Source organism: Hakea prostrata, chromosome 2 (genome assembly GCF_041222555.1).
Source record: "Hakea prostrata isolate BN-2017 chromosome 2, UWA_Hpros_2, whole genome shotgun sequence".
Taxonomy (NCBI): domain Eukaryota; kingdom Viridiplantae; phylum Streptophyta; class Magnoliopsida; order Proteales; family Proteaceae; genus Hakea; species Hakea prostrata.
In genome coordinates, this window is record NC_142601.1 from 67,615,048 (window position 1) to 67,642,974 (window position 27,927).

At 37.0% G+C, this 27,927-nt stretch overlaps 1 protein-coding gene across 1 annotated transcript; it reads right to left on the reverse strand.

The window, feature by feature from the left end:
• Window positions 1-339: 339 nt before the first annotated feature.
• On the reverse strand, window positions 340-27,927 carry LOC149025907 (DNA damage-binding protein 1). The gene is made up of 19 exons (XM_089146120.1): window positions 27,699-27,927; window positions 24,645-24,693; window positions 21,868-21,927; window positions 21,664-21,755; window positions 18,573-18,624; window positions 18,260-18,322; window positions 18,030-18,079; window positions 16,781-16,856; window positions 15,599-15,808; window positions 15,362-15,468; window positions 15,045-15,153; window positions 13,944-14,144; window positions 13,626-13,841; window positions 10,825-10,935; window positions 9,203-9,478; window positions 8,406-8,680; window positions 4,564-4,915; window positions 3,704-3,988; window positions 340-1,623 (listed from the first exon to the last, which is right to left on the reverse strand). Exons 1-19 carry the CDS (start codon window positions 27,800-27,802, stop codon window positions 1,042-1,044), a joined length of 3,270 nt encoding a protein of 1,089 aa, XP_089002246.1. The 5' UTR covers window positions 27,803-27,927; the 3' UTR covers window positions 340-1,041.

Sequence of the window (27,927 nt, forward strand, 5' to 3'; positions counted from 1 at the left end):
TTCCACTTTGTTTTCACCGTCAGGTGTGAGAGTGTACTGTCTAAGTACAACAGAGAGATGCGAACTGAAGACAAATTTTCCTCACACCTTGATTACATCATCAAGGGGGGAGACGATGTATGTAAGGATCGAACCCATAACCTCTCCACTGAGAAATATGAATCCCTACCACTCTAAAAAAAAAAAAAAAATTTATTATTTATTGTTCAAATAATGTTTCATTCAAGCATGTTTTCTCAAAACAAAGAAAACAAACCAAATATTTATTATTCAAAGGAAAAAACAGATGTTGGCAAAGGATTATAAATTTTTTCTTTTTCCTTTTTTAAAAATAAAATATTGAGCAAATTTTTTTTGGGTGAGAAACTTTTTTTTGTTGTAAAGAAGGAAGTTAGACTTAGAAGTAAGAGGGTGTTATTTATTTTTTATTTTTTTTTGGTAACCAAGTAAGAGGGTATTAGTTGAAGAAGGATACCTTTTGAGAGAACCCAATAAGGATAGATGAGACGTTTTGTTGGTGGCATTGATTCATTGAATATTACACATAACTGAATTGAGATTCTACTTTTATATAGTATATAGCATAATTATGGAAAAACAACACTGTCCAATCGCACGGCTTGTTGCCAAGACTTCTCATACTAGGGTTGCAAGAAGGTTGGAATAAGTAAAACTTTTCAAAACTTGGGATCCCTCAATGCCAAGTTAGATTTAATACTTAACCTTGACCGTGCCCTGGAACTCCAATCCTGTCAATTATTGTAAAAACACAAATTATAGTACTTCGACAGTAGAGAGTCGAAGGCACAAGGGTACTGAAAGAAGTGACACTCAAAACTGAAAAGGTCACATTTTTCTGAAAGAGCATTTCCTGTTTCTCTACCCTGATACTTCATAATGAACAGGTTTGTCTCCAAAAGCATAAAAGAGAAAAATAAAAAATAAAATAAAATAAAAATATCAGAGTATGCTACAGTTACATAAGTACAAACGGAAAGGAACTTCATACACCTAACCATAATGCTACCTTGATCCATAATGTCAGTGCAACCTTGTCAGCTCTTCTACTCTCTTGCAGAGCTCTTCCACTGATACACTCATTGATTTGGAAATTTCCTCCATCCGACCCCTACTGAGATCGAGGAATGACTCAATTAAGTCACCATCCAGGAAATTCCTGGCATCTGCCGTCCTTTTCTCATTGTTGAATGATCTCCATTGTTCATGACTCAATCCCCCCACACCCTTTATGACCTTCACTAAATTTGACTGGAGCTTCTCTAGAAAGATGTACTGGTCTTGAGGTAGTGATGCAATGACCCCAATCACACCATTTATAGTTCCAAATATAACCGTTGGAATCTGACCCACATCGGAATCTGGAAGACGCATGACAAGGGAACCATGCCTGAAACGGTTGATAAACTCACCAAGGTGAAACTCCCCAACAACCTCAAGTCGGCCCCGCTCTTCATCGGTGGTTCCTTCACTATTTTTTCTGACAGTGAAGAGGTTGAAATTGTTTTCTGCTCCAAGGTAAATGTCGTCATCAAGAATCTCTACAGCTGACATCCAGTTAGCATTGTAGTCACGTGCCCGTTCCTCAATTGCGCCCTCCTCATGCTGCAAGGAAAATTGATCAACAGCTAATAATAAGAAACAGCAGATCAAATATTCAACTTGCAGAAATGTGCATCCCCTTGATGGAATTGGGAACAAGCGTAAAAAGAAGGTACATCAAAGTTACGGGACAATAAAGGAATGAAGTTGAATGGATGTGCACTAGAGTGCTTTATTTAAGGGCTATGGCTTGGTTTTCTCATTCTTTGTTTGTGCAAAATTTGGGAATGCATAACTCAATTTGGCTCCAAAATTTGATGCACGCGCATGCAACCAAATTGCTAAATGATCCCTTTATGGAACAAAACTAGGTGAGCCATCAAGCAAAGGCTTCCATGATGGGCAGTCTAAAAAAGATTTGCCAATTCATTAATAACAATATGTACATGAAAATGCTTTTTATGATTCCACATCAAATATCTAAAACGTCGTCAATCATATCAAAATAATTACAAACATGCAGGAAATAAGTAATGTAACCCTAAGTCGGTGGCCAGTCTTCAGGATCTTCTTCTAGAGAATGACAGCAATTTAGGGTTTTAATCTTGCTGTGCTAGGCCTAATCTCAGTTAATTCTTAATGGACAACAGCTGTATATGATCAATTATGATCTGCTGCCAAGGGTATTTGACTTCCAAACCTTGGATCTAGGGTTAGGGAGTCTCGGCTAAGTGGGGAATGGTTAGGAAGGGTTACTAGGGTTCAACCAGGCTCGAAAAATGTAGGAGAATGAAGGAATTAAATCTGTTTTAACAGATTTGAAATTTTAGATTTAATTCCAAGTGCTTAGGGTTTTTATAATTTCTAGGCTTTTGGGGATAGGGTAAGGGTTAGGGCTGGGATAAAAACATAAAAAGGGGGAAGAAGAAGGTCCTCCTAAAAAGGTTTAGGGTTTGGAGAGGTGGTTTCAAAGATAATTGAGTGTTTAGATGATTCTAGGGTTTATAAGGAAGAAGATGAATAGCAGGTTTTCTGTGAATTAGTGGATGGTAGGGGCTGTGCTGAAGTTTGAAGGATGGTGTGATCCAAAAGGGAGGGTAAATAGGGTGGAGGGATGGGGGAATTAGGGTTTTAACGTTGAGGATGAGGGCTGCTGCTACCGCAAGGAAGAAGGAAGGGAAGGGGTGTTTGCGCAAGGGGTGGGGAAGGTGGAAAGGGGTAGGGAAGGGGCTGGGGGTGTACGTACTTGGTTGGGAAGGAAGTATACTTGAAACTGCAGAGAAGTTTGAAGATCCCAAGGCTGCCAAAAGCTATAGAGAGGGAGGCAATCTGGAAAATTTGCAGAAAATTGAGACACTAAAGCCGTTGGTGCACCCACGACTTTCGAAGTCTACTTCCAATTCTGTTTTCGTTCAATTATTCATAATCTGATTTGTTTACACAGGAGGTGGCTCTATTTATAGCCTTACAATTGAAGGAAATCATACTAAGACACAACAAATAAAAGAAGACTACTTGGACTAGGACTCAACAAGTAATTCTATTTGGACAGCAATTCCTTCTCACACTAAGACAACTCAAACAACTAGAACGGGAATTCTTATTAAGAACTCCTAAACAGATAAAGAATGCAAAATTGAACTTCCTACTTTAGGAAGGAATCCAACTTCAAAAGCAGATCCCAACTAGGACTCCTAAGTGGACAAGGACTCTATCATAACTTGCTAACCAAGGACTCAAACTCAAAACAAAAGGTAAACTTGGACTCCTAAAATTAAGATGAACCTAATGAGACCAAAACAGGACTAAGTGGGTGGTAACATGACCAAATTGCTCATCTCTAGGTTCAGTCACTAGTCTTTTTCTTTTTGGGTTTTTTTTTTTTTTTTGGGGGTGTGGGAGTGGGTGGCCGCAGGGGGGGGTGTTCCTGGTTACATCAATAAGATTAGCAACTATGCACACAATAGAAGCTTGAAAACTGAGAGTAAGAAAATTGTGTTGAACATTGCAAATCCAATATATAATGCATGAATGTCAAAGAAAGTATTAAAAAACCCAATAGATACTGCACAAAAATTTATGCTGAATCTCTTACATCTTCAAACCACCAGTATTTACTGTATACTGAGAGTGATAGGCATACCTTGTATATTAACAAAGATATCGATTTCATTAGATCACCAACAACAATGAAATCTCCACGGGTCTGAACAAAGAGGGCAAGTATGTGACCATGATGTCCAGATTCTGTCTGCAACTCACGTGAACCATCATCTCGTAGATTCCACTTATACAACTGTATCTTTTGATTGATGGCTGCAAGAAGTTTCCCATTAAAGGAATTCAAAGAGTAAACTGCTCCTTTGGTTTCCTTCTCTGCAATTAACTGCAGTTTCCCATCTTCAACTATGAAGACCAGTATACGGCCCTACAATTGTTCGAATCAATGCATCAATGAAAACAACCATTGGTATCATTATAGAAAAGAGAAAGGAAGCATATGCTGAAGGCCATACTAACTAACATATATCCTTTCTAGGCAGGGTTCCAACAATGTATAACATATTTGACAAAACATTTCAAAACCATTATATACTATGTTTGGGACTGATGCACTTGGAGATCTACAACTAAGTCTCCTCAAGGAGGAAAAAAATTAGGAAACATGATCTGAATTATTATTGCATATAAAATGAATATTATCTTGCAACTTGAAAATTATGATTGACCCTGGATCCATAAAGTATGTCTACATTCCAAAACAAATAGAGAAAGTTTACCAAAAAAGTAACACCATCACTAACAAAAACGCAGAAATATATCTTCAATAGAATGATCATAAACAACAGCTCAACCATAGAAATATCATCAAAATCAACATTTAACAAGGTGATAAACAACCAATTGGCTTGAATGTTTACTTAGAGGTTTATTATGTAATTCAAGGACATGACAAACCATCTAATTTTATTAAAATTGACCACACCAGCAATAAAGACTTACCTTGGAGGGCTCGTTCTCATCAGGAATTACATAGGCAGTTCCCACGCAGTAATACACGTTACTGTCATCTGCGAAGGAGCAGCTGAGGATGGAGCAACCATATTCATATGTGTCAAGTGGATACATCGAAATGAACTCAAAGGTTTGATCATCTAACAAACGAACACAATGCATTTCAGATTCTTCTGAACTTGACTGGCTATACTTCACACTACAGATTGCAAAGGTACGAGTCTGCTCCTGATGACAGATACGGCGAGCATGCTCTCCTAGTGGAATTGAACGGATATGGAGCTTTTGAATATCATCAATAGTTCCAATTGTAAGTTCACCTTCTTTTGCAATGGCAAGGCTGTAAATAAATCAGTAAAAAAATTATTAAAGCTCTCATTCAAGAAGAGAAATTTAAAATTCAATATTAGGGTACAAAGGGGTTGGGATGAAGAGGGCCTTGTCCAACATAGGAATGAAGGATTTGGGCCAAAACCAAGTATGGAGTATGGATAACAAGTATGGCTAGTTTTAATTCAACATCCACCCACCTCTGCCTGGTCCACCATACATTGTTGATAGCCTCTTACTCGCTAATAGCCTCAACAGTATATATGATTCTCATTACTGTGGGATGCCAAATAAAGATATGTTTTTTTCTTGGCCTAACCTTTTAACAACTGCTTGGCTTCCTCATACAATCCCTAAGTAGTACATTTTACTCCGGAGAAGGCCCTTTCAGCCAGCAATTGCTACTTAGCCCTGCTATAAATGGATTTTGCCAATCCCACAATTCTGATAGAATGACACTATTGGATTGTCAGTTTGTGCACAGTACCTACATTTATGTTTTGGGGCGTTGATGTGCACACAATTTAACCTGGCCGAAACTCTAAGCGGGGCCCACAAGATGCCTCTAAGAACCTCCCTAGGCAGGCCGACCCCTCTAGGAGCGATATTTTGGGCACTTTCAGCCCTAATTAGTTGCTGGAATTTAATTACAATTTCATTCTAGAGTCCAAGTTGGTTAAAGACTCTTGATTTGAATTAGTTGTTGAGTCCTTAGTTCTCTCAAAAGTCTAGCACATGTGGCAATTAGAATTTAATAAGATTTTAGCATGAGATTATTAGAGTTTTAAGTTATTTAAACTTTTATTTCAGCATGTGTCCATTGGGGACCTTCCGATGTGTTCTATTTTGTTTCAATGGTTGAGATTCTGTGGTGGTATCCTAAGCTATAGAGGAATCCCACTTAGTGTCAAGTTCTTTTAGTAGGCTATAAATTAAAGCCTACTATTTCTTTGTAAATTAAGTCTAATCATTGAATGAAAAGTTATTACAGACAGGGGTTCCTTTTGAGGGGGCCTCAGCGGAACACCCTTTTGAATTTCCAGCAAGTGTTATTCAAGTATCCAAGTAAAGTAATCCCAGCTCCCTCCCCTTTCTTCCCTACCCACGCAAGGCTCCTTCACCCCCAGCCCCTTCCCAGTCCCTGCACAACCTTATTCCCCTCCCCCTTTTCTGCTGTGACCTGGCAGCAACCTGCCCAACCCCCCCCCCCCCCATGACACTCCTGCTCCTTTCTCCCACCCCTCCTACAATACTCCTTAGCCCTTCCCCTACCCTGCGACACCCCCCCTTCTTCAACTCATTCTGTCCTCCCTTTGTCTTTTCTTCCCTACGACAGCAGTTGCATCCCTCCCTTATTAGGGTTCTAAGCCCACCACCTTGCTTCCCCTTTCCCTCCTAATTGGATTGCATAGCATTCCTCCTCCCATCCCTACCCTTAATTCCATCTAGAACCTAAAACCCTAACACCTCTAAAAACTCTGCACTTCATATTCTTCATTAAATTTCCGCAATTCATCATCAACCTCTAGACCTAAATCCTAGTTCAACATAAACCCTCAACCACACTCTAGCACCACTTAGGATTAGCATCTCCTACACCTACTCTACTTCACCTTCAAAATCCTAAGCCTAGTTGACTTCCCTAAGAGTCCCACCCAACTACCCAAGTAGAAAACCACAACTAAGCCTAAACTCAATAGGATAAAATCTAAAGTCTAAAAAAAAAAAAACCCAACCATAACAGCCCATCCTACTTTAACCGAACCCCTAAGGCCCCATTTTTCAAACCCCACCTATTAAAAACAGATCTGGAATCGGCATTACCAGAAGGTTTCAAGTTCTAAGCCTAGCCGAACCCCGCTAAACCCCTATCAAACCCTTGAGAACCCTAAAATCCACCTAAACATCCTATAAACTAAGTTTCTTTGCTGGAAGGTTCTGGGCAGCCCTTACTTTCAGGGAAAATACACAAAAACCCTAACCTAAAACTTGGTTCACACATACTAGAACATGTAAGAAACTTCATTCTTTACATATATTCCACAAAATGCCGCTCCCTCATTGTAATTGTCCTTCAAATATATACTTATATACAAGTATTTTATGCTTCAAACTGAAATTTACAATTATCTTAAGCCGTCCAATGTGATGCTTGACTATTCCCATATGTAGCTAGCATGTCTTGCATTTCTCCAGTACAATGTATGATACAACAATATTTGCCCCCTGACATCACCTTCCTGATACAATATACAATACCAGTAATCCAGACATTGCCAAGCACTCTCAAGTGCCAGCCACTCCAAGCATCTGAAATTGAATAAAATTCCAGATCGAGCTCGTATCTATGACAACTGTTATGGACCCAAATGATTACTGCTTGTTGACTAAAAAAATAATCCCCAAGTGATATGGTGAATACCCAAATTATCCCCTCAGGAATCAATAGCCAAATACATGATGGCTCTCCTTGGCCTAGTCCTCTAAGCAGGATCTTGTTATCTAGACATCCAGCCAAGCTAGTGCAACTGCATCAGCAGGGAATAATAAGTAAAATATCCATTCATACGAGACTTATCTTCTCATCTCAGAGGTTATTGTTTGTGATTTCATACCCATAGGTTACTTAAATATAGTTCCCCTAAAAGATTCATCGATTGGTCCTACCTGGAGTATAAAATTTAAGGAATCAGATCACCAATGCCTAGACACACTGTAGCAATTGGTTATTTCCAGAGTGTGTGTGAGGGGGGAGGGGGGGGAGTCTTTATTTAATCATGTTCGTTAGAATATGTTTCTGCCCTAATACGGTTAGATGCTGAAATCAGCAATATCTATTAATGGTGGATGGACTTGTTTATCAGCTTCAGTAATCTACAGAATTTTTCCAAACCAACTGATGATTGATGAATAGTTATTTGAAACATGATTTGGTGAAGGCAACCTGGCTCGAAAACTATCGTGTGTCCGAAGCTGAGAATCAAGTAATACCCAGAGGAATTTGAATCTCTATCTTCAGCCATCATTTTTCAGGTTTTAGTTCAAGTACATTACTGGGATAAATCCATCCTTGAACTTTGGCATTGGACTCGCCTGTCCATCTTTTCAGCCATTAAAACTGCCCTGCCCATTTCATTGACCATTTATTTAAAACTCACTGAATAGGTATTGAAGCCACTCTAGTTTGAAACTTTATAGGTGCGTGGAAGAGATTGGAGCCTATATGTGCACCAAATTTGGGTGATACAGGAGCTGCCAGTTAAGCAAAACCCACATAAGTGCCACTGTCACCACCTTCCAGTAAGTACTTTTCTATAATTCACATGTATTTGCATATTACCAAAACACCAGGGCATTCCTCACAGACAAGGCTTCTGCTGCTGCAGGGTCAGGGAAGCAGCATAGCGGACAAATTTACCACAGAAACCTTGCATAAGGCCAATTCTTGGATTTTCCATAATGATAGTAAAAATGTTACAACAGAAAAAGATGGAACTTACCTGTCTGGAAAAGCAGCAGAATTGAAAGGGCACATGTGGCTGACTTCCTTCAAATTCACATTGCTGTAAAGTAACTTCTTGTTGCTACTGTAGATGACAGTAGGCCTATCTGACGCAGCAAATACATGGGTTGTACTCTTGGAGGAGAAAGTACGAAGTGTTATAGGCTGCGTACCAAGAGAAACCTTTTTCCTATCTGTTAACTCACCAGTATTGATGTTCAACAGAAAGTTGAAGAGATGTCCATCTCCTAGGGCACATAACAAGTAAGACACCTGGAAATTAAGAACAAGGCAAATTTCTTAAAGGATACAGATGAAAAACAAAAACAGAAAATCATGTAGGAGGAAATTCACAGCACTTTAATGTACCCAAGAGATGTTTACCAAGAATACAGTAATGTAGGAATGTAAATGTTAGATCATCATCAGATTGATCCAGTGTAAGAAACCTTGTACATAAAAATAGAAATCTTTTCAACCCAAAAAACTCAGTAACAACGACTGCTAATGTTAACTTAATACGAGTAGTCATTCACTCATACAATTTAGATGCCTAATTATCCATAACTAGATGCTTAGAGGATTAGTCATTTCTGATCAAGATTTTCCTGAAAAGACTTATACTTGATCAAGTACTTGAAAAAAAACATACAAAAGATCCACAAATGTGAATCATAGACATCATGTAGCTTCACATTTATTTCCAGAAAACCTATCTGAAGAAGCAAAAATAAATAAGGATTGGAAATAGAAAACAAAAAAAAAAATGTAAAGCGACGCAAATTACAAGCATACCCCTTCAAAGGAACATAAAAGAACAGAACGAGGAATTATCTCCCCTCCCAACTGCTCCTTTGTGACAAGATCCAGGCCAGGAAGGGAATATATTCTAAGAGTAATATCAGTCCACATTCCAACTGCAGCAAGCTGACTGTGGTTAGGATTGTCACCAATGGGATTTATGTCAAGGCATGATATCTCATTATCCAACTGTTTATGTTGCACTTGTGTCAATGTCCCATCACCAATTTCAAGATAAACTAGATGACCACCCCCAGTTGCCAGCAAAACCTGTTTCAAAATGGTATGGCAGAACAATTAGCAATCAGTGACTATTGGGTAATAAACTGAAATAAAATCCATACCTAAAACAAAATCAATTGAACATAAAAATATATGTGAAGAACATCTCCACATATACTAATACATATACAACACAGTTAGTTCGAAGAAAAACTGCAGCTAAAAATCACATCAATAAAATATCCTGGCAACAATTGAAGTAAAATGAAAATTGCATTTACTGTATCCATCCATACATACATCGACTTTTTTGATGAATTAGCATTTACTATGATCCCCCTTCTAACAAAATGTTCACACAATTTTTCTTGTGCATCAAATCTTTCAGAATTTTATTTTCATACCCCAATCTTGAATTAACTACATAAGGTTTAAACATAGATGACCTCATTTTTATTTTCTTTCATGGATGATTCTCCTTTCTGGGTTCATCAAATGACCAAGATCATACATGTCGTTGTTGACCCATGGCAAAAGTCATGATCCAATTAACTGCTTTCAAAATTTACACTATCAAGACAAACAATTTAAAGGAGAGGAGGGCTATCTGTGGTCTGCATGATACGATATATTTCTAGGCCATGTTTCATAGAGGCATCCATTTTAATTGGACAGCGAGACCAATAAGTACATCACATACAAACTATTAAAATAAAAAGCAACAGCATCTAGTTACATGGAGGCACCTTCATCATACAGACTCCAGGAGTAATCCATTTGGGCATAACAGATAATCCAAGTGAAATAGCTATTTTAAAGAAGATTTATCAAATGCAATAGGATCTGATTGTGTCAAAGTGGAAGATAATCCACCAATGTCAATTTGATGAGGCTTGTAAATTGGAACATGAAGTAATTCACATTAGAACCGATGCATCTGCAGACATGCTAAGTTACTTGAATCCCAAGATCGAGCCTAACAAGGAGTGGTTCATATCCACCTTGATTTTGACCCTTCCAGCGCCTTTTTTTCACAAGAATTCGAATTGAATATAATGGATAGAACTAGAACTGCTGGATTTTGAGGACCCCTCAGCGTGTAGGAAATCATGAGACCAATTTTATCACAAGCACAGATATTTCACCAAGTAACTACTTCCATGGGATTAAAATATTAGTCGACAAGCTCAAATATTAAATCGAAAAAGCTCTACAATCCTGTTTTAAGATTAAGCTCAAAGCCACATACAGGGTTCCCCAGTACAGTGTACTTATTGGGCTCGACATCAACAAATAAACATCCCATAGTTCATCCATCCCCAAATGCACAGCCAGCACTCACTGTATCCATCTGAAATAAGATAATCACAATAGAAAAAGGTTTGGGGGTGCACCTGAGTAGCATTAGCTGTAGCAACATTCACAGAATATCCTGAAGGGGATGTCCATTCATGACGCAACTCTCGAGTGGTAGAACTGACCAGGCGTACAGAATTTGCAGTTACCTGTCAAGTGAAAGTATTGGTTTATATGTAGAAATTTCATCTCATTTGCTATTTTATTTTAAACAAATTCACAGTTTCCACCTCAAATCTGAACAAAATCCAGTAAGTCATCATGTGCCATTATTATGCAACACAAAAAACACATACGTATGCCCATGTAGAATGTTCTAACCACTTACATTACCTCAGAAATCAGAATCCTTCTCTATTATGAAGGAAAATGCAAACCATCCTGATTGCCAATAGCCTAACAAGTGTTTTTTATGTTTCTTCTTTTTTCTTCTTCTTCTTTTTTTTTTTTTTTTTTTTGGGGGGGGGGGGGGGGGGTGGGGGGGGGGGGAGGACAGGGCAGTGGAGGGAGAAATGTTTTCATAGGCCTAGAAAGTGGGTGATACTGAGATTGTATCAATGCCAGCAATGTAACAACAACAACAAATGGAGACTGCTAGATGCCTTCCAATTAGATCTATCCAAAGCCATACTAGATATAAGGCCTCCCATGCATATCTTTTCTCACCACTTCTCCTAAGTTCATCTTAGATCAGCCCTTGGCTCTTTTAGTTCCTTTAATCTGGATCAAATCACACTCTTATGGGGTTTAAAGGTCTTAGTTGAAAAAGTACATGCCACCTCAGAAGATTTTCTTGTAGTTTATCATTTACTGGAGCTACTCCCAAACCAGTTGTAAGATGATCATTCCTTTGTCCTTCCTAGTCCAACACTCTACACCATACATCATAGCTAGCTGAAAGATGGTGCCATTGAAAATAATACATCATGTGGTAAATGGCCATAGAGGCTTAGAATAAAGCCACTACTCTTTACAAAGAAGTAGCAGCCATGAACCATATGGGATGGACTCTATTAAGAGATCTATCGACTGTGATCAGTGGTAAAATATTACTAAAACAATTTCTTGTTCCATAAACATCTACTGTAAGGAGAATGCAGAACAAAGTCTCTGGAGGATGAATGGTTAGAAGGAAAAGGGAAATCCTAAAAGACTGCTGTCAACAATCGTCCAGTTCGACCTTGAAAAAATAGGCCTTGATGGAGGATCGCCTTGAGGGGAAGATGCACTGAGTTTGGATAGTTCAAATTACACTTTTTTCAATGGGAAATTTGATTCACTCGTACAGTCGTACTGTAATGATCTCAAGTAATACGCGGACAGTATAATCTGGGACAAGAGCAAAGGCAGAAGTTACCCTTATTGGCACGTTATACTAGATATATCAGAGATTGGGGGAGTTGGTCAACAAATTTGTAGGTATACCACCCAACTAAAAGCTGCCACTTTTGCCTGGGTGATGGCTTTAGAGAAGCCTCAACAATAGATAACCTGCAGACACAGTCATGTAAATGGTTGCTACATCTGGAAGAAGGATATTTTATCGCAATTTGTTTGTCCATTAATGCTTAAAATCTCTCTCATTCCATAAAATAACCTTTCCATGTTTAACACTTTAAAAGAGGGCAAGATGATAGACTATGAAACTGATAAAAGGATAGAGAGATGCAGAAGAGTATGATACGTAAGTAATAAATATTCTACAGCAGCTGTTTTTGGAGATAAGTGGAAAAAATATGTTCACATAATTAATGCAACAACTATCTTTAAAAACTGAGGTGCCATACTCTGACAAGTTTTTCAGGACGTAGGGACAATATGGCTGAGATAGTATGTAGGTGCTTAATTTTGTTTGAGGAAGTCAGTAAATTCCTAAGAGAATTATTTTCAGGAAGAAAGGTTTTTGATGCACCATTTGTATGGATCACAGCTAGAAAGACAATGAAAAGATTTGCAGCTCAACCTGATTCATTTTAGATCACCTCTATGAAACAGATCAGGGTCCAGCTCAGGATTAAAACCAGTTCTTCTGTCTAGATTTAGTTTATCCAGCTTGCAGGCCTGGTTTGAAGAAATTTCAGCATGTAGACAAAGATTTCCTGAATTTCGCCCTGGAGGGGGGGCGCCTTTCCTGGTTTACATCAACATGTAGGACTTTCAAAGGGATAAAGGATTTGCTTGCTTGCTATGGCACAAAAATGAAGACTCTGTAGTCTCACTAAAACCATTTTCAACTCTTCCACCCTTCCTTCTGCATGATTAGGCTCTGATTTCAACTTGAGTCTTACTGAAACCCTCATCAACTCTGTACCTTTCCCTTGGATCATTGAGTGATTGAGACTTCAACTTCCTCTGCTTCCTTTTTTTTCCTTTTTTTCCTTTTTCCTTTTTCACCTTTCGTCTTCTTCCCTGTCATTTCCTATCTCCTCTGTTTCTTTCTCCCTGTTCATGTGGTGGATATGTTGGATCTGTTTACTATTTTTTGAATTTAATTATTGTTCTTATTATCAAAGTGATCGGAAAATGTTGAGTTTTATTAATTAAAAGCAGAACTGTTTCCTAGTTTCTATTTATAGAGATTATACAAATAATTTCTGTTCAATTTTGTGGAGAACCTGTTGATTCTCAATGCAGCACACAAGCATAATTATATTGTAGCTGTAATAAATAAAATGCACGCTAACAGCACCCCTCTACTCCCTTGGGTTGCATGGTTAGTTGCCCCGACAACTATGTAAAATACAACTAATGTGAGCCAACCTATAAGAAATATTTACCACTACTTAAAAAAAAATAGAAGCAAGATTAATAACAGGCAAAAGAAAGGTAGAAAACCTACTTGTACAAGCTGATTGTGTACAGCATCATGGCAGAACAAAGTCTGTGCCTGAGAATAGAATCCCTCTATCTCAGTTTCTTCTAACTCATCATCAGAATTCATTGCCAAAATTCGAGTCTCACTAATAAAGCTTACAACCAAGAAGGTGTCATAAGGATCATCAGTAGATGATCTTAGAGACCACATTCCTTTGATACCTTGAAGCTCAACAGAAGCCTGCAGCAAGACGACCATACACCACAAGGGAATTCATCAAACCACTATAAACGTAAGTATTGGGAATGCCTCGAAGACATAAAGGCACTTACAATTATGTACCTGTTCATTTATTCCTATGCCATTTCTTACAATGCGCAGAGAACCATCTTTATAAGCTCCTGAGCAAGTTACCACCTGACCTTGGCCTTGCCTCTCAAGGTCAACCACACAAAAGTCCACAATAGGCCCTAAATTGACATACCTTTCTAACACTTCTACATATGAACCTTTTGCATCAGGTTGGAGATTCAGCTTTATAAGCTGCAAGGAATGTGGCACAATATTCAGTTTCAATTTTGTAGACTAGAAAATCAAAGATATTCAAGTCTCAGACAACCTAAGCATGAGAGCCACTTGCAATGGCATCAACCAGAGACACTTCATGGACATGTAATTGTAAAAAAAAATGTCAAAACAAAAGTATAGTATACGCATCATCACTGTTTCAGGATAAGCATATGCCCAGAATATGCATTACAAAAGGAGGCATAAATTACCAAAAAGAGATTTTTATTTTCAGTCTTTAAATAGGATCCAGATGATGAGGACATATTTAAATTAAGGATGGAAAGGAGGGTAGGAAGCCTAAATAGGACCTAGCCTGAAAGAGGAAAACAGCTATCTGAGAGTGAAACTTGACACCTATAATATCCTTAATGAAACAAACGGGAGCTCTACCACAGGCACAAAGAAATTTACAGATCAGGATTCCCAGTGAATATACCAACTCAAGGCCCAGACAACTGTTTCTGAGTTCTTTTTTCCCCCACAGTTACTGATCCACAAGAAACATATGATAATCCACATCTGACGCTAGGGACAGTATACACAGGACCCGTAAAAACTATTAAGATTATCCATTCAGATGTTACATCTAGGCAGGTGAGAACCCTTAAGTCAGACCGATATAGTATTTCCACCTTCTGAAAAGGCAAAAACCTTCAGAAGAACCAAATGGAAAATTAGCAAAAAGAACAATAATCGATCCATTAATTGGGTTCCCCAAACTTCAAAATCGTAGTATTTTTAAGGTTATGGCCAATTAAGGAAATTAATGGATGTAACGAGTTCAGAATAAGCTCAATGAGGAGACATGAATATAGTGTCAGGAATTAATAGGTAATGCAGCAAAAAATATAATAAAAAATACATTCAAAACACCTGTGAATCTCCATAGCTCGAACCAACATATACAAATGCATTATCAAGATATGATATTGTTGATGCAATTGAAGTCTCTCCCAAGAGCTCGATTTTGAGTCCAGTAACCCTAAAAGAATAAAATTCAGAAGTAGGCCAGCATATTCAGCAACATGAAAGCTCATTTCTTACAAATCAAATAGATAATTTCAATTTTTTCAGAAACTCCTGAAGGAATTTGAAAAAAAATTCATTTGACCTTTCAGGCATCTATCAAAAGAAAGGGGGGGAGCGTCGGTAATTTTGGCCAAAAATTGCATACAAATAGTTTATATAACCTTTCTTTCTCATGGGTGATCACAAGTAAGTGAAGCAATCCGGCATGATCACTAAGCAAGTATCGTGAACCATCAGCATCAACCCTCCCATAAGCTCTTGTTATTGACTGGAAAAGCACATCAAAGGGAATCTCAGAGTCTACCATTACTACAACCAAGAATTTTAGTATAGTTAACAACAAAGCCAATTCCACAAATATAAACTTCAGAGCAAGTTTAAGTAAAAAATATAAATACCGGTCTGGTTGGTATCGCTTTGAATGCAGAGGCACTACAGTACACAATAGTTTCTTCTCCAATAATAATAACACCACCCAGAGGCATAGGAACAGGGATCAGAAGACCAGCTCCATTGTCCAGATTATTCTGTGACCACGGACCCTCAACAAAATCTTTATCCTTGAGTGCAACCTCATATGTTTTAACATGTCGAGCATCTTTATTATCCTGCATTTCAAAATATTTAATATACAGAAATCGTCATAGATATCAAAGATATCAAAGTGTCACCAGGTGTTTATGTGCACCAAGGCAAAGGTCCACTTTTCGTACATGCAAAAAAATCCAAATCCATGCTTTATTCTATAGGTAACGCCTTGTATGCCATATTGACCCCTTATGAGGTCACTTTTAAATGATCAAAATTTATTCCATAACACCACATGTGATTCGTTGTATACTTTGTTATCACGTAACTAGAAGTATGCGATCATTTTAAGGTCAAAGGCTAAAAAGAACAATAGAAATCAAACCATAAAAGAGACCAAACTGATGGGGACTCACTAGAGATCAGATTAGGGAGAAAGGAAAAAAGAAAAGAAAAGAACAAGAAGAAGCTCCATTCCATACATCATCAAAATCATTATTAGTTTGACAACAGAGGTAAGTATAATTACTACTTTATTTTAACTCAATCTATGAATCATAATTATAATAGTATGTTCCTATTGTATTATGATGAGATGAACGTATGTTTCTTTTCTTTCTTTCTTTCTCTCTTTTTTTTTATTGACAAGTTTGCATTATTATGACTCTCTAAACTTGGTTTAGCTTATAAGTATAATTATGAGTCTTAGTATGCTATTTGTGCCACACAAAATGGTCGTATTAAAAGATCTGTACTAAAACACTTCTTCACCAACGCAACGCCCTGCGGCTGCCAAATCGTCATGGTGCTTAGAGAGGCCCCAAAACACATTGGTCGCCCTAATAACTAAGGTTATAATAGTTGCATTTCAATGTATATTAAGTAACTATCACTCATCATTTATAAGTGCTAGCATAGGAAGAAAACCATAAAAGGTACCCACGGGAATATCCAACAAAAGATGTACATGCAGAACAGCAATGCAAGTCTTGATTACAAGAGACAAAGGAACCAGCTTGAAAGCACACAAGGCAAAGGAATAAATTTAATACCTGATACAGAACAACAATTGTAGGTTTTGAACAACCATAAAGGAACTTGATATCCAAAACTTGAAGCTCTTCAAGCCTGGAATTGGAAGTAAATTGCAATGGATGTAATAATTTAAAAAATGAAACATATTGCATAGGTGTAAATGTGTAATAATTTAAAAAAGGGTAAATATCACTCACCTCCCCTCTTACCTGGACAAATAGCACTTACACCCCCTCTTAGTTGGATAATATCACTTACCTCCCCTCTTACCTAGCAAATATATCAAACACCTCCCCTCTGTTAACTTTCTCGGTTAAATTTAACTTTTACCGTTAAATGTTTTTCTAAAACCCCAAACAACCCTTAGCTAAAAATATTTTTTATTTTAAACCCTAAATTGTCGTAATTATACTAACAATTAAAATACTAAATTACCCTCAATTAAAATAATTATTAAAAAGCAAAACTAAAACCCAAATTGTCTTTAATTATTAAAAGCCCAACATGCCCCTTTTTTTTTAATCAAACAATTAAGAAAACACATACTACTATCAAGTAAAATAAAAAATGCAATTAAAAAAGAAAGGGTATGTTTATAAAATTAAACCTGTACTACTATTTTGGGTTTTTTTAATTGTTTGATCATTTTTTTTTAAAAAGGGTATGTTGGGTTTTTAATAACTAAAGATAATTTGGATTTTAGTTTTGGTTTTTTAATAATTATTTTAATTGAGAGTAATTTAGTATTTTAGCTGCTAGGGTGATCACAGCAATTTAGGGTTTAAAATAAAAAAATATTTTAGCCAAGGGTAGTTTGGGGTTTTAAAAAATATTTAACGGTAAAAGTTAAATTAACTGAAAAAGTTAACAGAGGGGAGGTGTTTGATATATTTGCTAGGTAAGAGCCTAAGAGGGGAGGTAAGTGATATTATCCAACTAAGAGGGGGTGTAAGTGCTATTTGTCCAGGTAAGAGGGGAGGTAAGTGATATTTACCCTTTGAAAAATGAAACAAGTATAACACCATAAGAGAACATATAGCAAACGATTAGATATGTATCCAATTAAAACCCATAAATTCTTGGTCACCATCTGATTGTTCACAATAAATGCATAAAATGCATAGAAAGTTAGAAACCATATAAAAATATCAAACAGCATGGCTTATGGAAGACTAAAAGAGCATGCCCGTTATGCTTTTAAACTCCTTGGGTAAATTAAGGTTGTTATTATCAGATCAGTAGAAAGAACAAAGAGAAAGCAAATACCTGATATTAAATGCTTCCTTGAGCTGTCCTTTGTTATCAAAAGGTATAACCTGATCGAGAAAATTTTCACAGATCATCCCAACAAATTTTAAACCATCAACTATAAACGGTAAAAAAATCCATAGGTCCCTTCCAACAAGCAGAAAGCAAGATAAATAGATCAGTTTTCCCAGAATGTCACAACAAATGTCTATTTCTCTTTCAAATTCACCAGAAAATGTGCTACATACCTTGAATAAACCATCATAAAGATGGAGACCGATTAATCTACAATCAGGATCAATTATGCCAATCTACAAAAGACAAGACAAAATTTACTAATTAGAAATGGCATCTCTACTTCCCCAAGAACACCTAATAATAAATAAACCTCAAAAAAAGTTCAAATAAAGTATCAGGTTCACATGTCAAATCTCTAAGAGAAGTTCAAAGATTCCATGTAACCCCACTCATAAACTCCAGAAGGTATCACAAATTGACAACAAAAAGTATATGCATCAATAGGAATGAATACAGAGGCCGACAATACTAAAATTAATATACCTGACCATTGTCTGTTGGGCGACCTATGCGATCAGAAACATCACCCATTGCCCTGGGAAATCATAGAACATGTTGAGTGCATAAATAGACTGATACAATTTCTTCGATAGAAGAACAGAGACAAATTGAGCTAAATCATGACATAAAGAACCAAAAAGACAGAACGCAAAGGTATCATGCTCTCCAGTCCCTAAACCCTCTTATAGTAGAGATTCTAGGACAACTATCAAGAGAATCAGATGGCTCTTGTAAGCATTTTGGAAGGGTTACAATAAAGGATTGAAGCCTTTTGACACCCAAACGCATTTTGGTAATTATGATGTACATGACGGTCTTTGGGTGCTCAGATGAGCGTTCACATGGGAATCAGAGGCCATAAGCTATTAGGAGTAAATTAAATAAGGAAGCAATAAAAATCCATGAGATCCCAGCAGGGAGGTGATCCAACTAGAAATGATTAGATTTCATCACCTTTGGATTAGATAACCTTCTGAATACGGGCACTATAGACATCATAAGAGATGGTTTCACTAGATGTGATAGGCTAGATGCGCTTTCAAGCAGGTTGGCCCCTAAAGATTCAGTTGTCTCATTAGGCTTTGCAGAACAAGGTTAATAATGCAGGTTTTGAGGCTGGTTGATACCAGACCTGAAACCAAAACTCTATTGTTGAATCAACTTGTTAAATTCAACTGAGAGGTTTATGGCCAAATTACGTCCCAAAACTTCTAGGGAGCCCTTTATTTGGCTCATCATTCATGGTGGAAGTGGAACCCTAATATTGTTAGTTGCGGGGTAGGGGAAACACATTTAAAATGGCAGTCTGGCTTTGAACCCAAGGAAACACTATATTGTGCAAAGCTGTACACAAAAAACTAAATCGATGAGGACATCACTTCATTCAATCAAGGATTCCGTATTTACCAAAGGAGAGCCACAGAGATCACCTACTCACTGCCTCTCTGTGTATTGAGGATGAGTTTTGTAGCTTTTATGTTGCTAAAACGCAGGCTGTGGACCCCAACTGCAGCAGCTTATAACATTAGCTATTATTCTCTTTTTATTTACCATTTCTATTTCTATTTATTCATATTTTTCTTTGAATCGATTTCCAGTTTTTTTTTTTTTTTTTTTTTTTTTTTTTTTTGGGGGGGGGGGTTAAGAAGAAGGGCAGGATACAGCTGAAATCCAAGAAAAGTAGGTCCTGGATCCAAGGATCACATATAGCCCAGACTGTTTCTCTTGGCAAAGACAGGGCCCTCCTAGTAAGGGAGTCAGCACAGCTGTTAATCTCTAACTGAAAACATGGCCTTTCCGATGATGTTTACAAGAGCGTGAGAATGGGTGTCTTCTTTTCCTATAAAAATATTTGTTGTAATTAACCGACTCCACCATCCCCCCCCCCCCCCTTTTCTATTTTAATTTTATTTTTGCTGTCTGTTGAGGTACTTATAATTTATAAACTACCTGTTGTAGCCACCAACAAGCACATGGTTTGGGCTTGTTTTACTACTTTAGTGCCCATTTTGGCAATATCGTAACTTGTAAGCAAAGTCTGAATAAAAGCATCACAGTTTCACTCACACACATGGATCTCTCTCTTTTCCTGTCTTTTGAGGCAGTTAAAAACTAACTGTTTTAGCCACCCAACCAGCCCACTATTTCTGCTTGTTTCACTCTTTTACTACCCATATCGGCACTGTCATAAGTTGCAAGAACAGTTTAAGTCTGAATAAAAGCATCACTATTTTAGACAAGTCTCTTCCTCTCTTCTTCTCCTTTTTTTTCTCTTTCTCCATTCTTCTTCTCCTTGACTTCTTTTCCCATTTCCCTTCTATTTCTCAAAATCTTGTTCTTCTACATTTCTCTCCCCTCCCCTCATCCGCACGTACTGTTTTCCTCCTTATTTCCCTGCTGAACAATGAAAGTGGATGATCAAATCTGCTGTACGCAAGAGAACTGCTCAGCATTTTTCATCTTCTCCTGAATAAGGTTGGTGTTGACCCATTCCTATTTTTTCCATTTAAATTTTCCTTTAAACCTTCTTATGCTTAAGTTAGATTATATTAAATGCGTCACTTGATCCGAAAAAGTGCTAGTTAACAACAAGGAATTTTCAGAATCCTGAAGGTTCTAGCAAAATCTTCTGACTGACTGCTGCCTAATTCTGTTCCCTATGTCACCTGATTTCCAACACATTTAATCACGAACTTATGCTGATCATTGTCTTTGTAACTGTTGCTTTATCATGCATATATATTATGTATACTGCTGCCATGATAAATTAGATAGCCTTTAGGGTGCATTTACATCAACCTTTGGTTAGCATTGCTACAACTTAGGGAACATAGTTTCTAGGTTTTATCCTACATCAAGAATACACATACAAAAATCTATAAAGAAACCAACTAAACTATGCTTTACGAATGAACAGAACATAATTATATAAACCATTTCATAATCATCAAATGCTATGCACAGCTCATTACAAACCTATTAAAGTGAGTTGGAAAAACTTCACTGAAAAATGAGATTTTCCAGGAAGTTTCCCTCTTGGAGTTGAAACTAGCACAGTCATATCAAACTCAAAATATGATAAAAAAAGGATTCATCAAAATTAAAAACGCCAACTGAAATCATTCATTTTATAAGAAGAGTTCAACCGAACCAAACCTGTATATGGTCAAATTTTGGTCAAGCAGATGATTTTAGACACAATTATTAAAGGAAAAAAATGTAAATTGCAGTAGATTTTGTTTTGAGACCTTGCAAAACCAAAACAAAACCACAGATTTCATTGGAATCTCGCTAAACCTCATACCATTTCATAGACTTAGATGAATACTTGTCCTCTTGGAAGCAGAGGTTAGCCAAAGACATGACAGATGATCTTGCAAGCATAAGCTAGTTAGACCAAGGTTTACATCATACATTATTGGCAGTCTATTTCCTTAAAGAGTATCTCCTGCACAGTTTGATTTTATTTTTATTTTTTTCCCCTTATCTTGTCCTTATGTATCCTCTTGGTACGATTGTCAAATGTTAAAATAAAATAAAATTACTGAACCTAATTGGTGTTTCAAAATAGAACCTTGTTATGAGCTCAGATGTTTCTGTATCCCATTGAAGAACGCAGAATTTGTATCTTTCTGTAGCTATAAACAAAAAATCCTGCGCTTCACCCTGTAGAGATACAAGATGGAAAAAGATAAGAAAGAAGTCATCAAATAGAGCAAGGGAGGTGGAAGAGGGGGGGACTCAACTGGTCAATCAACGCTAACAAAACGAAACTTACATGAGGGCGAAAAAGCTCAAGCGTTGCAATTCTTCCATATATTGGCACATCCAACATTGGCTGCAATGCAGAAAAAATTAGATAGGTTTCTTTACTTTATCTTTTTCTTCCTAAAAAATACAAAAGTAGTTTCATTCATGAAAAAAATTAGACGTGTTCCCCCCCCCCCAAAAAAAATAAAAATTGGAAAAGCAATTTCACCCATGAAAATTAAATTCATCTCTGGTTTCTTTTGTGCAGTATCTTTAATGAGAACAAACAGCTACTAAAACATAAATCATACAATGTGTCATTATGTGCCTCTGCGTGTGTATGTGAGTGTGTGAGTGAGAGAGAGACAGAGAGAGAGAGAGCATGCAGGAGCAATTCGATGTTGTGACCATGGCTTTCTGCTCCTATGCCCTATAAATCCCAACAAGGTCCAAACAACATGGAACTTTAGGTGGGGGTTGCTAGCTCAATGACCTACTGATTCCAACCAACAAGCACTTGATTCTACAATTTGAGAAATGATAGAAAATATCCTAAAACAATAGTTGTCAAGGCAACACTTAAGCATCCAAGCAGTCTCAGCCATGGCAAAACGACCATCACTTTTTTTGAAACCAATAAAGGGGATCACTTAGTCGCCCAAGGCGTTGCCTAAGCATCCAGGCGGGGCACCAATGCGACCGCTTTATTAATTTTTATTTTTTAAAATCTTTTTATAAAAAAGATATCAAATCAATGGTATGGAATATGATTGCATTTGATTCTAATCTAAAGGTTTGGTTAGTTTTACACATTAATCATAAGACTATGATACATGGAATCAAATCAAAGTAAATAGGGGGAAAAAGGGGAAAAAAACAAAACTTAAACGCTCTTCCTCACAAATTCACAAAACAGAACCCTAACCTAAATCACTCTTGCTCTCTCGCGCAAGTCTTCTTCCTCATGAAACTCCTTTGGTTGTTAAACTTTGAAATTTGATTTGTGACTTTTATGTGGTTATATTTGAAGTTGATGACTATGTTTATTTTTCAATGTTATATATAATCAATATTGATTATATTAATGAACTTTCATTAAGTTTGCAAAATGTTTCATACTTAAATGCTAGGAATTTGATGTAACTTTTGATATATGGATCAAATATCAAAAAAATTAACACTAGAATGCCTCGACCGCCTAAAAATTAACAGCAGAACGCTTTAACCGCTTAGCCATCGCTTTATTGGCGCTTTGTCCCCTGACCACCTTCGGAACCCTCCGTCGCTTTGTCGCAGTGACAACCTTGCTTGAAACAGTACCTAGCAGTAGAGAGAAACAACAGCAGTTGAAGGTCCGTATCTTTTAGCTGAGGGAATTGGGAGTTGAAACCCTCAGTCCATATCTCAGGTTGGATGGTAATGGCATTAAGGATCCACAAGTTCACTGCTTCACCCTCAAGGGTAACACCAACAGGAAGATATTCAAAGAGCAAGAAAATTCAACCAAATAAAGAAGAAAGGGCAATGAGAGATGAAAAGAACAAGAAAGAGGAAGACAGTAAAAAATATATACGGAGCAGGCCTAAGAGAAGGATTAAAACTTTATTGCCCATGGAAACTTGAGAGAGAAAGAACAGTAAATAACAAACAATTAGCAACCACGAAAATTCCATTTCGTTCATCCAAAGAAGGATGACAAACATAGGAGCAAAGAAAAAAGGAACTCCTAATAACAATCTACTATCCTCAAACTGAACTAAATTGAACTCAATCTCCTGTCCTGATAACAACAGTAAATAAGCATAAAATAATTTAAAACAAAAAAATGACAAAATTAACTCCATATTCAATTAATCCTATGAAACTGAAAGCCAGATTCAATTTTGAACTCGGCTACACTTGGTCAGGGATTCCAGACAGGGTCATGGTAGTGCTACCAAACATATGCTACTGCATCATCATCACATCCATTTAATAACTCTTAAATGTGCAACTCATATTCTGGTAATGTTCTACATTAGCTACTCTGATAAATCTTGATTCTGAATTCCTACATTTATATTTCATATCTGCCTTAATTGAGAGTATTCCTTTTTTGTCTCTTTTTTGGCTGAACAAAATATAATCGAGTGGGTGTAAAAGTATGCCCCTATATTTGATATTTCCTCAAATCTTTATATGTTGGTTCAAGGTTCAAGCCAAGAAGCACCTTTTATTTCTGGCTATTTAAACTTCTATTGATCTACCACCAATGTAGATTATACCATCGTCCAGTATGCAGTGTTCTTCCAGTCATTTGATTGGGGACTTTCATACACTTCTCTTTCAAGGTTTGCTTTATCCCAAACCCATTATTTATTGCATTGATTGACTTATAATCAGTGTTGAATCAAAAGTACCATGTTTTTGGAATCTGGAAGAGCTAGGAAAATGTTACATCAGCTATTCACTTCAAAGAACTTAAAGATGACAGCGCACAGGATCAAGAACTATGTATTCTTGCTAACTACCACAGGCATTTGAAGCTTCTGTATGCCTCTTCGATTCAGGAGAAGTTAATCCCCACTCAGTCTTCCAGTTTATAAGAACAGCAAATTTACAAACTGCATGAACTAATTCCAAAGAGTTAAGACATGTTTCTTTTTGAAATACTAAACAGATAAAATAAACTAAAACAACTCAGTATCCAAGACAAGTATATCTCTCTCTCTTCCCCCAAGACTACTAGCCTTCAACACCATAGACGCTAAGAATAGTGAAAAGGAAAGAAGGTTAAGAAAATAAACACGTACAGCTGTAACTTACCTGTAAACCCAGTGGAGTGAGCAAATGAATCTCAATACGTGTGCATTTCCTGATACAGTATCATAGCAAAATAACAGAGTGAGAGAGTGAGAGAGAGGAAGACAGTAGCCAAAAAATCTTTTCTTTTTAAAGAAATGGAGAACAACTATGAAAATTGGTAGATAACTTGTAAGAAGTGAATAAATAACAAAAAAAAATGAAAACCTATTCTCAAAAAGAAACGAATAAGTAAAATTTGAATTGAAGAAAGATATTTTGAGCAAACAAAAATAGTAGATAAATAGTAAGAGAATCTCATCCTACAATGTTAATGAAGCAGCAATGAGCGAATGGTAATTAATCACATGAAACACAATAAGAAAACTCTGCATAGATTCATAACCAACACATATCCTGAAAGTGATTAATTATGTGACCATGGTACCCTCCAAAAGGAAAACTCAAGCTGTGTTTCAAAATCGCTGCAACATCTACAAATACCACTAAGACTTACACTGAAATTTCCAAGATGGCTACAACACTACTCATGCTTCGTCAAAAAGATGATGGGAGATTAAAGGAAAAATACATACAGGAAAATGTAAAAAATAGGTAATGTATAAATGGATAAGATATAAAGCCAGAGAAATACAAGGAAGCAGTGAGTGAAAGATGCGTGGCATTTTACACCGCCCTACAGAATACACATTTTCTAGGAAGAGCGTGGTGGGACGTTGAGAACTTGTCATTTCACAGACGTGCCACACGTCAACCATAGACAGAATTAAATGGTAAATCCATACAACTGACCACAATAGTAGGGACATGCTTTGTTGCTGTGGAGGAAGCGATCTCAACTATCTTGGCTATCTTAACTGCTAACGAGATACGAAATTTAAAATTGACTATCCCCATAGGCAACAATAAGAGCCTTAATATTAGTATTAAATGCTTTAGCTATGACCAGCTGATGCAGGAGAAGAATAAGATCTGTGTAACACTGCAGGTTACAGGTGTAAGTTATTATAAAAGAATAGTAATGCTCACATGCTTCCACAAAAGTGAAATTTGAAATAACATTGTATAGTCAGATGCGCACACCGCCAAAGAGAGAATATTAAAGAAATAACTGTACAAGGAATTCACCAAAATGCTTAAAGATCTAGGACATACAATGAAATATAATCTAATGGCAGAGGGGAGCTGAACTGCATCCAATCGCCATTCCCATTGGAAACCAATAAGTTTTCAAGACTAAGACCCAAAATTAAGAAGGATTTCACATGTATAAATCCCCAAGTACTCAGCAACAACAAACATAAACTTAACCCAACATAAAACAGTTCAGCTTAAATTCCCAACTACTCCTACTTCTAAAATGACACCAGACTCTACCTATTTAAATACTGATTAAAGTCAGTCTCTAAGATACTTCCCAACTACTCCTACTTCTAAAATGACACCAGACTCCACCTATTTAAATACTGATTAAAGTCAGTCTCTAAGATACTACCAGTTTAACAATTCGATTATGCTTAACCCTTTTTTGAGTACATTTGACTTCAGAGATAAACCAGCTTAAAAATCCTTCCTAAAATTGAAACATGTCACATCCTAAAACCCCTTCAATAGTTGATAACAACTTTTCTGAAAACTCAATATCGTGATCTCACCAAAAAGGACAAGCTTTCAGAAAGCACCAAAATCTTCTAAAGTGGACAAGTTTTGGCCAAACTCTAAAAAGTAATTAGTGATAGTAAATCATAGATTAAATTTATTTTAAAACAGAAAATTTGTCATTTGTTACAGTTAAGAACGTATCCACAACAAACTGAATGAAAGATTGACACCTCAAAGTAAGCACAGGACAAACTGGTCCCCCCCCCCCCCACCTACATTATGACCAGAGTGGGGTTAAATTGACCCTTTGAAGCCAAAGGAAACAAACCCTAAAGTTTCATTAAAAGCTTACTGATGACTATAAATCTAAACTGAACTTTAAACGTTTTACCTTTGTATCTTTGTAGATAATAACCTTGAATATCAACCAAGAGACTCTTCAGGATCATAAGAGGCATAGTGCTATCACTCACCATGCAACACTGACTTAAAGGGGGGGGAGGGGGGGAATTCCATTGGTTTTCATCTACGAGCAGTTCTCGTTTGGAATAATATAGCAACATACTAGCAACAAGGACAACAAAATGCAGACATATGCCATGATCACCAGTGGAAGCAATGAAGTTTCTCATCCTCAACAGCTAGAGAAGCAATACCAAGGGATGGTAGGTCCATTCAGAGTTTTAAGGAATTTTTTACCCCTTTCCATTCCTTGTAGACAGCAAGGAGTGAGAATGTATAACTTGGTGGCTATTTGATTCTAATGGTTTTGTGCCCAGGAGGAACATTTTGTAACACTGGCAACATTACATAATTGTGGACATAAATGTAGATTACAAAAAGTTATCGTTGATCGTTCTGGAAACCAACAATGCTCTACGCTTCTATCCTGAGTGAATATCCCAGAACACAGTATGATGCCACCAACCCATGGTGACATTAACTACAGTATGTACGACATGCAATATATATTGATAAAATGAATGAAATGGCAACTATCAGAGCTCAGCAATCACTCCACAGACTGTTTTCAATGTCTAGGCTTGTAAGTTTGTCAATAATTATTTATAAGTTGCAATGCTCTAACGACTGAAGCCTTAGCTTGTCTTCCTCAAAGCAAAACAACTCATTTTGTGGTTGTGAAAATTAGTAAGTTTTCCTAGTGCCGCCACAGGAATATCACTTTCCTTCCCTGTATAATCTTCCGGTAAGTAGTATGCCAAAAGACAGATAGGAAAACCCATTATAAGTAAAGCAGATTTTAATCTATAGCAATACATAAATAAGAATCAAAGGAAATCTTCAATGAGATTGAAAACCAATCGAAATACATACAGAGGCACGATAAGCCCTAAGCCTGGGAATCTTCAATGAGATTGAAAACTCAAATGCAAAAACGACGTATTGAACTGTGACAAGTAAAAGAGCAAGAGCAATAGAAAGAGCAATGCTTACGCTATAATGAGATTGAGCTCCTGCGGGCTGGTGAAATTCCCCACACACGAATGGGTTACATTGGTTGGCTTGTGAGCCGTCACAACGTAATTCCAGATGCTCATGTCTCCCGCGCCAAGATTTCTTCTTCGAAATCGATTTTGAAGATCAAACCCTTTGTCGGTCTCCTCTCTGGTTCAGGTTTTCAGTTCACGCCCTGACGCGGTGAAGCCGCTGGAGTTAACACCGT